Genomic DNA, 15385 nt, shown 5'->3' on the forward strand with positions numbered 1-15385 from the left:
TAAACATCCGTGTTAATCCAAAATAGATCCAAAAATACAAGCTAAACAAGACACACAATGATGGCAAGCTGGCAGCCAAACAAAAGTCTGTATTGGTGAATAGAGTTGGATATTGGTGTGCCTCCCAAACCATAGAGCGAGTCTGTCGGCGTGCCAGGCCAGCAGCTGCCAGGCCAAATTGTGGGGCACTAATTCAGGCAGCCGCAGGATGCCCCCTTCACGCCGCCTTCTTGGAGGCGCTCCCCGTGGCTACAATCACCCCTCATCTGTGTGCGCACACGCTTTAGACACTGCAGGCTTTATTATGATGAACGAGCCAAACCGTAATAGCCGATCTTTCCAAACAATGACATGTGCAGCTGATGGCTGAACCAACCAACACCCTTAAAGGAAAACCTACTGAAACACATTTTGTTTTGTATTGATCAAAGAGCTCCTTTCTAAGTTAATTTTCACTTTCATATAAAAAAATCATCATCCATGGGTCTGAGACGTGGGTGTCAAACTCATTTTAGTTCAGGGGCCAAATACAGAGCAGTTTGATCTCAAGAGGTGCCTTAGTTTACACTTCTATGTATCAATAAAATACAAAATATGTAGGAAACCAACCATATGCAAGCAATAAGTGAGAAATATCAGTTCCAACAGGATTTTCACATAAAATATTCTAGATTTTGACACCAATTTCTATTTAATTTCAGGAAATATGGCAAAATTTGAGGAAATTTGAAGGATTTTGTAAGAATTTTGAGTTTTTTCAACTGTTTAACTTTTAGAATAAACTGTGAGCCCCTGCAAATATTGTTGAGTTTCATTTACACAATGATTCATGTTTTCGCTGTCATTTTTACTTTCTCCTGAGGGCCAAATTGTATGCTACAAAGGGCCGGATTTGGCCCCCTGGCCAAGTTTGACAAATGTGGTCTGAGAGTAGCCTATGCAACTTCCTCTTCACAGTTTTACCAAACGATTCCCAGTAAATCAACCCTTAGTTTTTTTTAGTAAATCTGTGTATAAAATAGCACAAGAGTTGGCGCCGTGACGCAAGAAAAGCAAGACCTTTATAATTAGCATTAATGCTAATCTGTCACCGCTATGGTTTAAACAGGGCACGTGACAGCAGTGCTAACAACATCTATCTCGCCCTTATCCAAGACTCAATAATATACTGTAACATTCAAATATTAAGGAAATAGCTTTGTGTTCTCCTTGAGAAATAAGGATGTCATTAGCTTTATGGAAGTACTTTTCTGCATCAATATCAACATTCATGTCAGCATTTAAAATAATGACCGATACAAACATTAAACCAGGAAAGAACAAATGGTTTGTGTTTTTTCGTTGTTGGTACTTCCGTAATTACTTCTGCTTTTATCAGTGTTTATTTATTATTTATTTATCTGTACATGCATTAGAGTCGAGACGAGCAGCAGCTTTGCTGTATGTTATCAGACAGGAACCAGTATGTGGTGGATGCCAATAAACTTTAACTACATCTGCCTATGTGTGTGTGTGTGTGTGTGTGTGTGTGTGTGTGTGTGTGTGTGTGTGTGTGTGTGTGTGTGTGTGTGTGTGTGTGTGTGTGTGTGTGTGTGTGTGTGTGTGTGTGTGTGTGTGTGTGTGTGTGTGTGTGTGTGCGTGTGTGTGTGTGTGTGTGTGTGTGGTTCCTATCTGCAGTAATACTACCTGTATTAGAGGCACTGGCTGCAATATTGATGCTGTGTTTTGTCCGCTTCTTGCTGCACTTGAGAGGCCATCTGCTTAGGTTGGCCTTTCTCACGTTAAATGTTAATTCTTCCGTCAAATGCAACCTGGGGGCAGCAAAGAGAGGGTCGTTTTGTAACCTGAAAGAGAAAAAGGCTGGGAGGGTGGTGGTTATGGTGGTGGGGGGGGTTATCCTAAAACAATAGGTTTTTCCTAACAGATGGAAGACTGACTGTGGGGATACAGTTCAGTGCCACAGAGAAATCTGATCTCTGTTTATATTCTTCCCTCCCTGTGAAAACAAAGGGGATTACACGTGGTTACATGACCGCTGAAATTGAGATTATTTTGTTGACATACATCTAATTTGTTGTCCATCGCAGAATTTGGCCTGTCAGTGTCTTTCTTTGTACTGTAGGTTTTGCTACACTAGGGGTAGATCATGTTCTTTGAACACACACACACACACACACACACACACACACACACACACACACTGCCAAATGAGACTGAGACAGGGGGGAAAAATGCTTATTTGTCAAAACTCAGTAATGAGAACACATTTATAAAGCTCACAAACACATTGGTTATTAATGATCCAATGGTTCACGTTATTTTCCCCTCACTTCCATTCTTTAATGTAGCGTGATCTGAATTTGCACTTAGTCAGCAAACTGCATTTTAATGACATGCTCAGATAAGCAAACAAGTTAACAACTTCAACAATGTGCCATTTACAGGGAGGGGTTTTCAGCCAATTATTATTAATCATAGAATGTGTAGCCAACACTGATGTAGAAAAGGACAGGTAGTGTAGGAGCAGTGGGTTGTTGCGGGGAATTGTTAGAGTTTTGAAATACTCGTGTATTCAGTACCTGAGATTGCATACAGAGAGACATAGTCAGAGGTTTTGCTTTGCTAAATCAATAAATCAGTCTATCACAGATGAACAGAAAATGAATCAACAACAACCCAGGGTCGTCTCACTCCTGGGCCTCCTTTTTTCAGCATTTTTATTCTATGTTGTTTCTCCTCACTTGGCTCGCACATGGCTGCACGTGTGCCTTCTTTTCTTATGATACTTAAGATATTTGTGATTGTCAGTGTCAAACATGAGCTCGTCAAAGATAAAGATATACCCAAATTATATACAGTAAGCACAGTTTTCAAAAGTTTATATCTAACAGTTACATGTTTTAAATTTACAAATCAAACGATCAGTTGATGTAGTTCGTTAAAGATGACATTTAATGCTGATATAACGCAATACAAATCATGTTTAAGATTATTGCAATATTCATTATTATTATTTATAATTTAGGGGTCTATTGTCTGTTTATTTGATTTATTAGGTACATATATGCATATGAGTTGTTTAATGTGTATTAAGTTTAGTATTTAAAATAGAATTATTCTTATTTGTTATTGATTTAGATTTTGTGCATTTTGGTCAAAGTGTCTTTTTTAGTGTAAATCTGAGTGTCCTAGTTATTTATGTTTGATTTGTCTAATCGCTTACGTACTTGCTTGTGTTATTGTTAGATTTAGATTAAGTTGAAATCAGATGTTGTGAAACCCTTTGTTCTAAAAAAAAAATAGGCTTTGAGAAAGTTGACCTGAATATATTTTATTATGGGTAAATAAGAGCTATTGGACATTTAATTATAGTATGAATAGCCATGAATAATAATCCATTTCATCAGAATACAGTGTTGTTTTGAGAATGTAAGGTGGTGAGGTAAAAGGGCACAACAAGGCCATGACAAGCTTAGGTGATAAATAATGCAGAGTGACACGTGCTTGGGTTCCTTGTGAGTTGATAATGTAGAGAGATAAAAAAAATACAAGATATTAGCTCTTTGCAAAACAACATTTTGTAGGTTATCATTCTGTCAAATTAAAGGAATCCTCCAACCTTTTCAGAAGATGTGGCGAAGCAACAATGGATTACATTCTAAAAGAAAACACTACAATATTTATTACATGAAGATTTGACTCAACAGTAGTAACACAATCATGTGAAAACAAGGCAAAAATCCATAAAAGCAAGATTGAAATTTATGAAAAAAAAAATTTCAACCCTTTGGTGCATGTTTGGTAATTACAACTTAGCTGTTTCAGCTACACAAGAACAAACATCAACGAATGTGTTGCCTTAGATAAAATGAAATATAAATCTTCGTGTATATAGAGCCTATAAAACAAGTCTCCAAGAATAATAGTTGTGCTGCAAGTAACTTGGTGGACGTTAGTCTTCAGGAATCCAACATCAGCCATGCCTGTAGCAGTAAGACAGTCATAGATGTTTCTGCTTCAAGAACGTTAATCTCTTTTCCTTTCCAAGTTTTATCTGTCAACATTGTTCTCAAACTACTGGGTAGCTTTATTTTCCAAATTGAATTACAATCCATGAGTCCGATATCGACTATTGTATGTACCGTAAACTAACTCAGTGTATTGTTTCAGTCCTTTTTCATTCAACAAAAGCAATACTTTTCCCTTTAACCACTATCTTTTTTATAAGACAGCCAAGGTTTTTGCTTATTTTTACCCTTTTTTCTGCAAATACACTAAACTTGCCATATTTTAACCTACTGTATGTCCATCACTTTTTCTTGCCATGTTTGTGCTCCTTTTAATGCATTTTCACTTGATGGTTTGGCCTCAAACTCCCAAGTCCATAAGCAGCCTGATGGTTAATTTGCCCACAAAGCTCCTGCAGCCGACCTCCACAGTGCAAACCTTGGCTTTCCAAACGCGTTGTTTAGCATCAGCTGCTGACTCAGTGTACTTAAGGCTCTTGCGTTCGAAGGCCTCTACTGCAGATACGCCAGACAGTAATGTGTTTGTAGGTCGACTTTATTCATTTCACTTTGAAGCTTGTCTCTGCCCAGCCAAAACAAAGTGGTTGATATGAGCCTCCATTTTTGGAGTCTCCAATCAACAACAGCTGGACATCCTAAAGTTTGTGTTTATGTCTGTGCGGTACCTTTCCGACAGTACTCTAAAAATAGCTCTTCCACATCCTGCTGTGATGCGAAAGGTGCAGTCATCTTTCCTCTCTGAAGGACACAACACTGTCTGAAGTTTGGAGGGTGGGGGGAAGGTAGAGTAGGGAGTGTGGAGAGAGGAAGACGAAGAGGAAGCTGTGACTACCGTGTGACAAGCGCTTTGTTCCTTCCTCCTAGGCCTGAGAAACAGGAAGCCTTGTACATAAGGCATTATTGTGACGGAGAGGAAATGCAAGAACCTTTAAAATAGACCTGATATGGTGGTCAATGACAGAAGCCTATCTTCCACATCCACACACACCAGTACCACCTCCTCCAAAATATCCAGCGTTGACTGATGCAGGTAAGTAAACAAGCTTCCAGTCTGCACTCATTCTGTGCTACAACAAAGAAGAGCAGCAGCTAAAAAGAAAGAACCAAGTGAACGAAGCAACAGTAGCATTTCATAAAGTTGAAGCAGGAATATGGACAATGGTCCATGGTTTGTGTTGAGCAGAAGCCTGGGTAGAGCTGGTCGCTAAGAGAGATGAAAAGCTTTGTGCCAAGCTGCCTCCCAGTTAATTAAAATCCTACATTATCTGTTTCATGCTTTCAATTAGAAAGCTTTGGAAATGGCCCAAGTCTCCACATGGAGATAACCACAGTAATAAGATGTGATTAATACGTGGGGTCCAATTTCACTGCTGGCCACATCAATACCCCTGCTGCACTGCCTCTGACTCCTTTAGATCCAAAGACATCAATTCTATTATTGGGGGCAAAAATGTCTGCGGAGAGATTTGTGCAAAATCTACGAGGCATCTCAAGCTGTAAATTCATTAGATCTAATTGGTGTTTGTGGGGTATAGCAGGTGCTAACCACCTGTGTTCTATTTTGTTGATGCGACCATGGAAGCAGTCATTCTCTTTGTTCATCCTGCGCAAAGACTAAGGTTTTGTTTTATCAAAAGTAATGAAAAGTGTCAAGTTAAGATGTTTTTGCTTGATTAAACAGCATATTTATCAGTTGTCTTCCACAGGATATTAAGCTGTCACATGTTTTGTTTTTTCCTTTTTCTCCAGGGCTGAAGTGCTGTGTTTAACACACACCTGAGGATGTAACATATTTTTTAAAAAAAACATGCAATATTAGTAAAAAATGTGGACTAACCATAATCCCTCAGGCCCTTTTAACTAATAATCATGCCATTAGTCACTTTGGTGACTTATTTCATACACTGCGGTCCAATCCCACCCTAGATTTGTATTTAAAACAAGGAACTTAAATTTGTAACCCTTCAGTTTTCCTACAGAATTAACAGGTCGATGCAGTGAACATGACCCTGGTCATCCTCCAACATCTGGACTCCAGAAGAACCTACATGAGAATCCTCTGTGGATTTCAGCTCTCCTACAGGAGAAGCTGGATGTGCATAACTCCATCTGCAGTAGGGAGAGATGATGAGACCAATTTCCTGATTAGAATCGACTCTGATTATTAAAGGTTTCGATTAATTAAGTTTTTATTAACAATTATTGATTAGATTCAAGTATCTAAATTAGAGGGACGAGCCTGGTCTGTATTACCGTACAACTTGAAAAATTCATATAGTCAATCTTTGGAGAGTTAAGAGTTGATTCATATTGATCAAAAATATAATCGCAAATGTGATTATCAATATTTTTTTGTCCACCTCTTGTCTGCAGGTGGGGGATGGACCATCTGGTGCTCTAGAGACAGTGGAGATGGTCACAACAGAGGTTGATGATCGGAAACGTCCACATTTCCAACAACTGCTCCACTCAGGCTGCAACCTACCATCACTATAGACCTGTTTGCCTCCAGGAACTAACACATGCAGGTAAACTGATCCCGCCCACCCTGGATATGCACTGATGGAGCCACTCCCCCTTAGGTATGAGGCTGTGAGCCATCGAGACAAAAACATCACGCAACAAAAACAAACTTTGTTCCCCCTATGAAACAGAAACAAATCCTCCACATCACTGTAAATATGATTCACACTATCCAACTTTTTTTTTCTGTTTTATTTATGCAATTAAAACACCAAGGCAACTTCCCTGTAAAGGCAAATAAACACGGCAATGAAAACTCTTCTGATTAGACATAATAGTTAACCAGGTTAAATTAACATGTCGCAAAACTGTAAAATAAATAAATAAAAAATTACTCACAAATAGGACTAATACAATGTTATTGCACATTTGAGTAAATGTGAAACTTAACATTCACTAGTTTGAACACAACCTTCAAACCATTTATTTTCTGACTCGCTTGCTCCTTTTTTCAGGATCTTGGGGGAACATATCCTTTTATTATTCAAAATACCAAAATAAACCATTGGAAAAGAAGGGTATTTACTACCATCTACTGGTCGTCCTTGAAAACACCGGCAAAAAACTTAATAAGATTACCAGCATTTGGGATTTTTTTTTTAAAGGCTTTACGCTCTGAATGAGGGAACCAGCGACAGTGGAAACCTTTGTAAGTTAGGTATGATGTCTTCTCTCTTACCACACAAATCTATGGGCGGGTAATCATCCCAGAGGGTCTTCTGTGGCAGGTGCACTTGGGGAGTTGATGAACTGAGATGTAAGGAGAGTTTTTGGTCTCCGCCCTTCTCTGGGCCAGCTTGAGCTCCAAGGACAGAATCCTGGGCTGCCAGGTTCAGAGGAGCAGGAAAATCCCAAGAGGAAACATCAGTGTCCCAGGAGGGGATGTCGGTGGGTTGGGTGACAGAAATGTTACTCTGATGTGATGATGGAGATGACAGTTTCTCGAGTTTACATTCAAAAGAAGTCGGGTGTGTTTTGCTTTTGTCTTCCACAGCAGGTGAACTGTTGGATGGAGGCTGGGGTTGGACGGTGAAGCGATCCAGCAGACCTTGTTCTGTGACTGGGTAGTGGCCGGCTGCCCATTCATGACGCTCATGGTGCATCTGCTGCAGCTGCTTGAGCTCGTCTGGCAACTCAAACACACTTTCCTGGAAAAGATAAAGGTAACCTTTATTAGTCCCACAAAGGGGAAATGTGCAGCAGAGGATGATAGTGTAACAAAAATATATACAGGGAAGACACTGGTGCAAGAAAGGACATTGCACATTGTAAATGAAAGAAGGTCAGTGGAAAACATGCATTATTGAATCTTATCACAATTGTCTAAATGCTTACCTTTAAACTTTTAGGTCGAACAAAAACTAAACATACTTTAGTAATGTACTTTTAATTTTCATCAAACTGATGGATTTTCCCTAATTGTGCCAATGCTCAGCTCAAATAAAGCAGACAAAACTTGTACTTTTGAATATGAGAGAGCTTTTCTCAGTAAATATGTATTTATTTATTAAACTTCAAAATGAAACCTTTAAGAATATAAATACAATTTTTAAAAAGTTGATTTTGAATTTGATTTAGCCCAGTCTTTGTTTAATGTAGTTATTAGCATTTAATTTATTACGACAGCGTACAAATACATTAAGTTGTAAACAGAGATGTTTGTGCCAGACTCTCGCTTAAAGCTCATTTCCATTTGTAATCCTCGGCGGGAAGGGTTAAGTTATGTACATTCTAACATTCTACTGGTTAAATTTATTTTTTTATAAATTACGATCATTATAAATGCCATTTGAAGATCATTAACGGATCAAATAAAACTTCCAGTTGGAATTTAACACAGTAAAAACCATTAATACAACATACAGTATTATACATACAATCAGGGGTGTGTCTATTTCTGGTTTTCTAAAATCCATGCTTTAACCTCTCTGGAAAAGGTTGTTAAATTGTTGATCCTAAGAAAAAAGGGCAACATGCTCAGCTTATAAAAATTGAAATATAACAATGTATTGTCTTTAAATACGGTAATTTCATATCATGTAAGACGATTTGGTTGATCTAAATGAACTAGTGAGTCACATGAATGACGTTAAACTAACCATGTTGACATGCTCCAGCTCATCCGGTTGGTAATGGCTGCTGTGGAGGTAAAGATCCACCAGAGCAACGTAGTCTGTCATGAGAGAGTCCAGCAGCACCAGCCTTAGAGGCTGCAGGTGGATCACTGACAGAGCCATCGCCTTCAGCAGAGGAAGAGGAGTTGGCCTCAGGTACCAAATGTCTTTTTCTTCCTGTAAGCATACATATGTATTTTAGGCCATGTGCTTATAAATGATGGTTCATATCTTTACCCTATTATATTTCTTCATGATGTTGGAAGTGTCCATTGAACAGGGTTCCCACACTTTTTTTTTCCACAATGACTTTTTCAAGATTTTTCTAAGATATTTGACCAAATTTCCATCACTTAGTTTTGAACAGATGAGATCTATTCCAGTAATGTAACAGAGGTATAGTAGCAAACATGTGACACAGGGAATGCAAGTTGTGTCCATCACTTATCTGTCATATGTCGTACAATGGCGCAATTGCCCTTGACACCCATTTAGCAATATTTTTTTAAATAACGATGCATCAGCTATTGAATGCAACTTTAAACAACAACTAACAAAGTGCTACCATGTTTAATTACAAGATTACAATTTCAATTTGCAGACATTTATTAAAAGTGATGCACAACACAAGGTGTTAGGGTTCAAGGAACATCCCAGAGTAATAACGAAGGTTGGATTTTAAACATTAAAATAAAATACGCTGTATTTCCAAAACTTTTCTAAAACAGTTAAATTATTCCAAGACTTTTCAAGACTGGAAAATTGTTTTTTCAAATTCCACAACTTTTCCAGATATTTTATGACCGTGGGGACCCTGACTGAACCCAAACCTGCACATTTTAAATGAAATGTTATTAAATTCAATTACATTCATAAATAATATTTTCAAACAAATCAATTTGTTTAGAATAGGAATCTGAGCTTTTATTGACTGCACTGCTTATGTTTTTTTTTTGTTACCTTTGGGAGCTGTGACTCGATCTGAAGGGAGGAGAGCTGCGATATCGGCATCTTCAGATGGATGCTCAACGCTTTCTGTAGAGAAATGACTCTGCTGGGAAGAAAACCTCCTGTTTTTGAGTGGAAACACATGACATCTGCCACCTAAGTGTCATCCAATGGAGAAGAGAAAATTGTCAAAGGGAATCGAGAGAAGACGATTGAAAAAAAAAAAAAAAAAAAAAAGATCAAGACTGGTGTTTACTGTACCTGAGTATCAAAGACATTGGTTAAGTTGACTCCGAATTGGGCAGTCAGACACCCAGCAAGGGCTCTGCAGTCATGAATGACCTTTGAAAGAAGATGAACTCACAGTAATAATAATGACTCTGAGGAACAGACTTCTAGAATCGATTCACTGAACTCACCTTCAAAATGTCTTTACTTGCCAGAATCATGGAGAGTCCATTCTTAAAAGCCCGAGCTCCAAGTCGCAGAATATCAAACAAGTACACCATCTTTTTAGTGGCGATCTACACAAAGCAAAGGCACTTTCCTTTTCATCTTTGGCAGAATAAAAGACTTGCTGAACAAAAATCAAAAAAATCCCCACCTGAAGCCAACACAGCCTTCCATTCTTAAAAATCTCCAAGCCTTCAACTCCAACACCAATCACGTGCTGCTTCTTGATGTGCATCAACTGTCATTTACCAACTGATACTGTCAGTTTTCACAGTTAACATGGACCACTTGTTTAAAAGTGAAATCAACTTACAGCTGGGCCAAACTTCTCATGAAACTCATCAATGACTACGTAGTTGATGAACTCCTCCTCGCCACCGTCATCGCCATCATCTGGAAGAAAGAGGAAAATCTATTTTCTGAACCAAGTGAGCAATTTTTTTGCCATTCATTCAAATGTAGCTTCAATAAAATTGGTGGGAAATGATTCTATTTACCTTTATAAAAACCTCTTTTTTGTTTCAGTATTATACAGTATTTTATAGGGGTGTTGAAAAAAATCGATTTGGCAATATACCTCGATATTACAGCGAGCGATTATCGGATCGATTCAAAATGCATCTAAAAAGATTTTTTTTTTTTTTTTTTTTTTTAACCTTTACTTAACCAGGAAAGTCTTTTCCATTGCAGGAGACATTGTAACAGCACAAAGAAGTGCACTGAATCCTGGGCATGTTGACCAGCTTGTGTTTTTTCAACAAAATCCAAAAAGAAAATACTGTCTACATTTATTGGTTGTTCTAGGGCATATACCTCAGTTAAGTTGCACTAAAGTCAAAGTTGGTTTAAAAGCCACAGGCAGATTGTATGTTATTTTTTTTATTTCAAGTTGTTGGCACATGGTATGTTAAAGCCAATGTTTTGAGTGTAAAATATGCCTATAAAATATACTTCATACATAATGTTCTCATGAAGGGGTACACATTTACAGATTAGTTGTTTAAGTCATTTTTGTTTTAAATTGCAATAATTGCCTTGTACTTTCATATTGGGATATATCATATTTTATTGTGACCTATGTATCGGGATATGAATCGTATCGCCAGATGCCAGGCATTACACACCCCTAATATTTTATGCTGTAAATGACGAGATATTTTAATAGTACATGTATAATCAAAACATTGTAATTAAACCAAATCTAAAAGGTATTTTTCAAATGCAATACTGCTAATAATAGGTGTGACTGATAGTGATTCATATGAAGTCTAAGGAGTAATTGATTTAAAAACTGTTCAAATGGATTTAAATCTTTAACTAGATAGTCCAGTGTAGGCCTACAACTCTAGAAAATTTTAAAGCAGGGGTGTCAAACTTTTTTTTAGTTCAGGGGCCAATTACAAAGCATTATGATCTGAAGTGAGCCACATATTATAGGTCAAGAAAATGAGTAATTTTAACATTATCGTGCTCTTGTTTGCACTTCTACGTATTAATGACATGTTAAAATTTAAATAACAAAATCATCAACATTATTTAAGCATTAAATAACAGATATTAGTCCCTACAGGACATTCCCTTGACATTTCCTTGATTTTGTGACCACTTTTTATGTAATACGGGGAGAATTGTTTTTCATAGTTTGAAAAAAATTGTGGGATTTTGAAAAATTTTAGTTTTTGAGGGTCGCATTTAAAATGTCATATGAACGAGCACACGAAAAAAAAAAAAAAACACATTTCACACACAAAAAAATCTAAATTGTGCATTATGACCTGCTGCCCTACTGAGGGGAACATACATACATATATATATATATATATATATATATATATATATATATATATATATATATATATGTGCCGCGCTTGAACGCCCCATGAACCTGAGAAAACCAGGTGTGCTGCATTAATGAAAACACGTGTTGTAAGTTCACACTAATCACATGATTACGCAGGAGTAGAAAATAACAAATAACCTTTATTCGTCCCACATGGGGAAATTAGCACATTTCCAGCAGCAGATAAATAAAAGACAAGAAAAACTACATAATAAAAAATAAAGAGTGAAACTCACACCATGAGAGGCACTTTATGTTGGTTTCAGTCTCTTTGAATGGATTCCTGTGTAACATACCATAAAACTTGAGTTAAGTACTTCATGAAACACTAAATTTAAATTTCGTCAACGAAAAGTGATCACTTACCCCAGCTTGCCATTTTCATCAAAATCAAACTCCACTGTTGGAATTCAAAGCTCACTGTTTAGCTTAAAATGTGTGTATAAAAAAAATTAAAAAAAAAACTACAAAAAGCTTTAATTATGAGTTAAAACAGACAACCTCACCGTTTACAATCTCATGGCGGAAAAACATTTTGGCTCCAGGAAACTTTCCGCCATTACTGTTACGAACTAAAAAAAAAAAGTAAATAATTAATAAGAGCCAAAACTGAATTTAAAGAAAACATACAGTGAATACTTCATTAATTAAAGCATCTTACCGTCGTCCAGAACCAGCGTTTTGTTCGAATTAATACGCAGCACGAAGCCTGAGTAAGTAGTACCCGACGTTAAAGTAAGTTTTATGCGTTTTCCATTGAATATGTTGGTTAAGTGAACTTCGTCCAAAGACATTTTGCTCGTTTCCGGTGATGTTTAAAGGCTTTGGTAAAAGATAGGAGGAGAATAATTGTCAAGCTCAGGTTAACGTAATTAAATATGGCTGATGGGTGTGTGTGTGTTCTTCGTCTTCTTCTGTGTGTATTTACGGCGGTTGGCAACCAGGCCAAGGAGCATTACCGCCCACTATTGCTCGGCAGTGCCGATCAAAGAGTAATTATTAAATCCTATATTATATTTATTAACCCCGTTGGCACGAGGAATGTAACAACTGCTTCCTGATTACGTACAACATTAATAATATTTATATCGCTTTATGGCGGATTGGTATGTGTTGCGTTTGCTTGCTTCACGTAATATGGGAATTCACAGCTTCATCTGAAATTTTCACAAGTCTTACATTAATTAATTTGTCGTTGTGGAAACGTCACATAGACAGAATGGAGGATGCCATTAACTTAACCCCCCCCCCCCAAAAAAAAAACAAAAAAAAAAAACATTTGACCAAAGGCGCCAATAGACCCTTTGATTGTTTGTAAACATTGTGACGTTATTTTTTGGGCGTGGCTTAGCGTGGAGGCAAAACCTCAACTGTCTTCGTTTTTCTGAGCACGAGCGTCCGCTGGAATCCTATAAAACTTTAATTTACGTCCACTAACGTTATTCCTTACGAAAGCGTAGAGCTGCCACGAGGGAAAATATATTTTGGATCACTATATTGTACGAACAATATAAATATATTGTACAAACATGTTATTATATTGTGTGAACAATATAATTATATTGTTTGTACAATTGTATAAGTATATTGTTTTATTTCCATTGTATTTTAATTTTGTGACTTTTCACGTTTATTTAGATATTCATTCATTTTTGGCAGGTTTGGTCCGCCGTACATGTTACTCTTGTATTATGATTATAAATGGCGGGTAAGAGATGTCATAGGAAATTGGCGGCCAAATCCTGCAGAGAAACAGGTAACGCCGCCATGTCAATTACAACCTATGATTATAGTTGTTTATCAATCACGTTTTTACTTACAATTGTAAGTTGGTTTTTTTTTTACAATTGAATAAGCACATTATAAAATGCTAACATTTAGTGTTGTTATTAGTACTACAGTAAATAGTGTTGCAGACCTTTTTTTCTCAGACTGGTGGGATTTGGGATTCTCCGTCAAGACCAGTCGAGACCTCATGATCTGCTATTCTTCAACTTCATTCTTGTGATAAAAAGGTGAAGCACTTGTAACTGTTCTTGATTGATTAATAATGCTGTAATTTGACATTTCCTGTATGATTGTTCTGCCTCTTTGGAGATATTTTTGAGTGCCGGATGTGTCAGATACCAGCAAAAACTTCTAGCCAGAAATGCTTCTCAACTCTTGTTTTAGGCCTCATTCACCTGACAAATAAGCATCTTATTTTAAGTTATGTCAATTAATTCTGGACTTATCAGTGGCTTTTAAATACATATCTCCAGTTGTGCTGCTCGGCGTGTCCCTTTGGCCCGCAGTGCTGCGTGCCCGTCTGCGCCATCTACCCTCTCCGGTGGCCCGCCAATGCGGACGGGCCGGGCTCCTACCGGACAGGCCTCCGACATGGACACTTCACATCACACACTCCCAGCTGGTCTGGCTCACCCACTTGTTGCACCACACTCACATACCCAACCCTTGGGGGGCTGGATGGTGGGGCTGGGGATGGAGGGGGCCGCCACCTGTGCTCCTAAGTAGTGGCACGGGGGCGGCACTCCCACCTCTGGCTGCCCTACTAATCCCTCCAATTTTAATTACACCTCAACACACCACCCCCCGGAGGGTGGGACCTGCACCACATACACATATATACACATAGGCTGGATGGGGAGCACCGCTCCCCTCCATCCACCCTTATTTAATAGCACTTCATACATTCACTAAACACATACATTAACTCAGGGGATAGGGAAGTGCCTCTCCATTGGGGAATGGAGAGGCACCATAACAGGGTGGTGGGTAACTTCACACATTTGGGCCTGTCGGGTGGGGTCCCGGCCCCTCTGTTGATGGCTGGGCCGCCGTGTGGGGATCATGAGGGTGCGGTCGAGCGTGGCGGGGCGGTGGGTCTCTGGGGGGCATGGAGGGGTGTTGCTGGGGGCTCTCTTTGCGGGGTCTCTCCGGGCGGTGCCGGCCTGGTGGGGCGTGGGGGTGCCCCTCCTCTACAGGTGGGGCTTGGTGCTTGTCCAGTCTCCTGGTTGCCTTGGGGGCGCGCCTCGCGGCGTGTGGGTCCGGGGCGGCCTGCTGCGCCGGTGTGGGGGGTGGGCGCACTGGGGGGTGCTGGCGTCTGCGCCGGGGTTGGGGCGGGGTTGCTTGGCGCTCCGGGGTGGTGCTCTTTGCTGGGGGGCGGCTCTAGCTGTTCCGGTGGTTGAGGTCGGCATCGGTCGCTTGGTTGGTCTGTCCTGCTATCTGCGGACTGGCGGGTGGGTGGGTTCTGCGCCTTTGGCTGGGGGCTGCTTCTCCGCATCGGTTGTGTGCTGTTGGGGTGCCTCTCTTCCGCGGTGGCGGCCGCCGGTCGCCGGGGGGGCATTGCCCCCATGGCTTGCGCTGTCCGGTGGGGGGCGGGGTCTGGGCTGCTGTTCTTGAACCGTCGGATGCTGTGCGGTTTTGCTGGGTTGTGGCCTGTTTGTGGGCTGGGTTTGGCCCGGGGGCTCGCCCTTGGG

At 39.4% G+C, this 15385-nt stretch overlaps 1 protein-coding gene and 1 long non-coding RNA gene across 3 annotated transcripts; one reads left to right on the forward strand and one right to left on the reverse strand.

Moving 5' to 3' along the window:
- Positions 1 to 4880: 4880 nt before the first annotated feature.
- On the forward strand, positions 4881 to 7110 carry LOC114456378 (uncharacterized). Of its 2 annotated transcripts, none has more exons than XR_003672822.1 (3): positions 4881 to 5058; positions 6402 to 6556; positions 7007 to 7110. It is a non-coding gene; the product is annotated as an uncharacterized LOC114456378 (long non-coding RNA). The 2 variants fall into 2 exon arrangements; XR_003672821.1 differs by lacking the exon at positions 4881 to 5058 and adding an exon at positions 5893 to 6198.
- exd1 (exonuclease 3'-5' domain containing 1) lies at positions 6866 to 13118 on the reverse strand. The gene is made up of 11 exons (XM_028438062.1): positions 12568 to 13118; positions 12413 to 12478; positions 12273 to 12306; positions 12143 to 12189; positions 10380 to 10459; positions 10218 to 10304; positions 10033 to 10137; positions 9875 to 9955; positions 9626 to 9769; positions 8651 to 8842; positions 6866 to 7699 (listed from the first exon to the last, which is right to left on the reverse strand). Exons 1-11 carry the CDS (start codon positions 12698 to 12700, stop codon positions 7160 to 7162), a joined length of 1509 nt encoding a protein of 502 aa, XP_028293863.1. The 5' UTR covers positions 12701 to 13118; the 3' UTR covers positions 6866 to 7159.
- Between the last annotated feature and the right edge of the window lie 2267 nt (positions 13119 to 15385).

The sequence above is a fragment of the Gouania willdenowi genome, chromosome 22 (genome assembly GCF_900634775.1).
Source record: "Gouania willdenowi chromosome 22, fGouWil2.1, whole genome shotgun sequence".
Classification (NCBI taxonomy): domain Eukaryota; kingdom Metazoa; phylum Chordata; class Actinopteri; order Blenniiformes; family Gobiesocidae; genus Gouania; species Gouania willdenowi.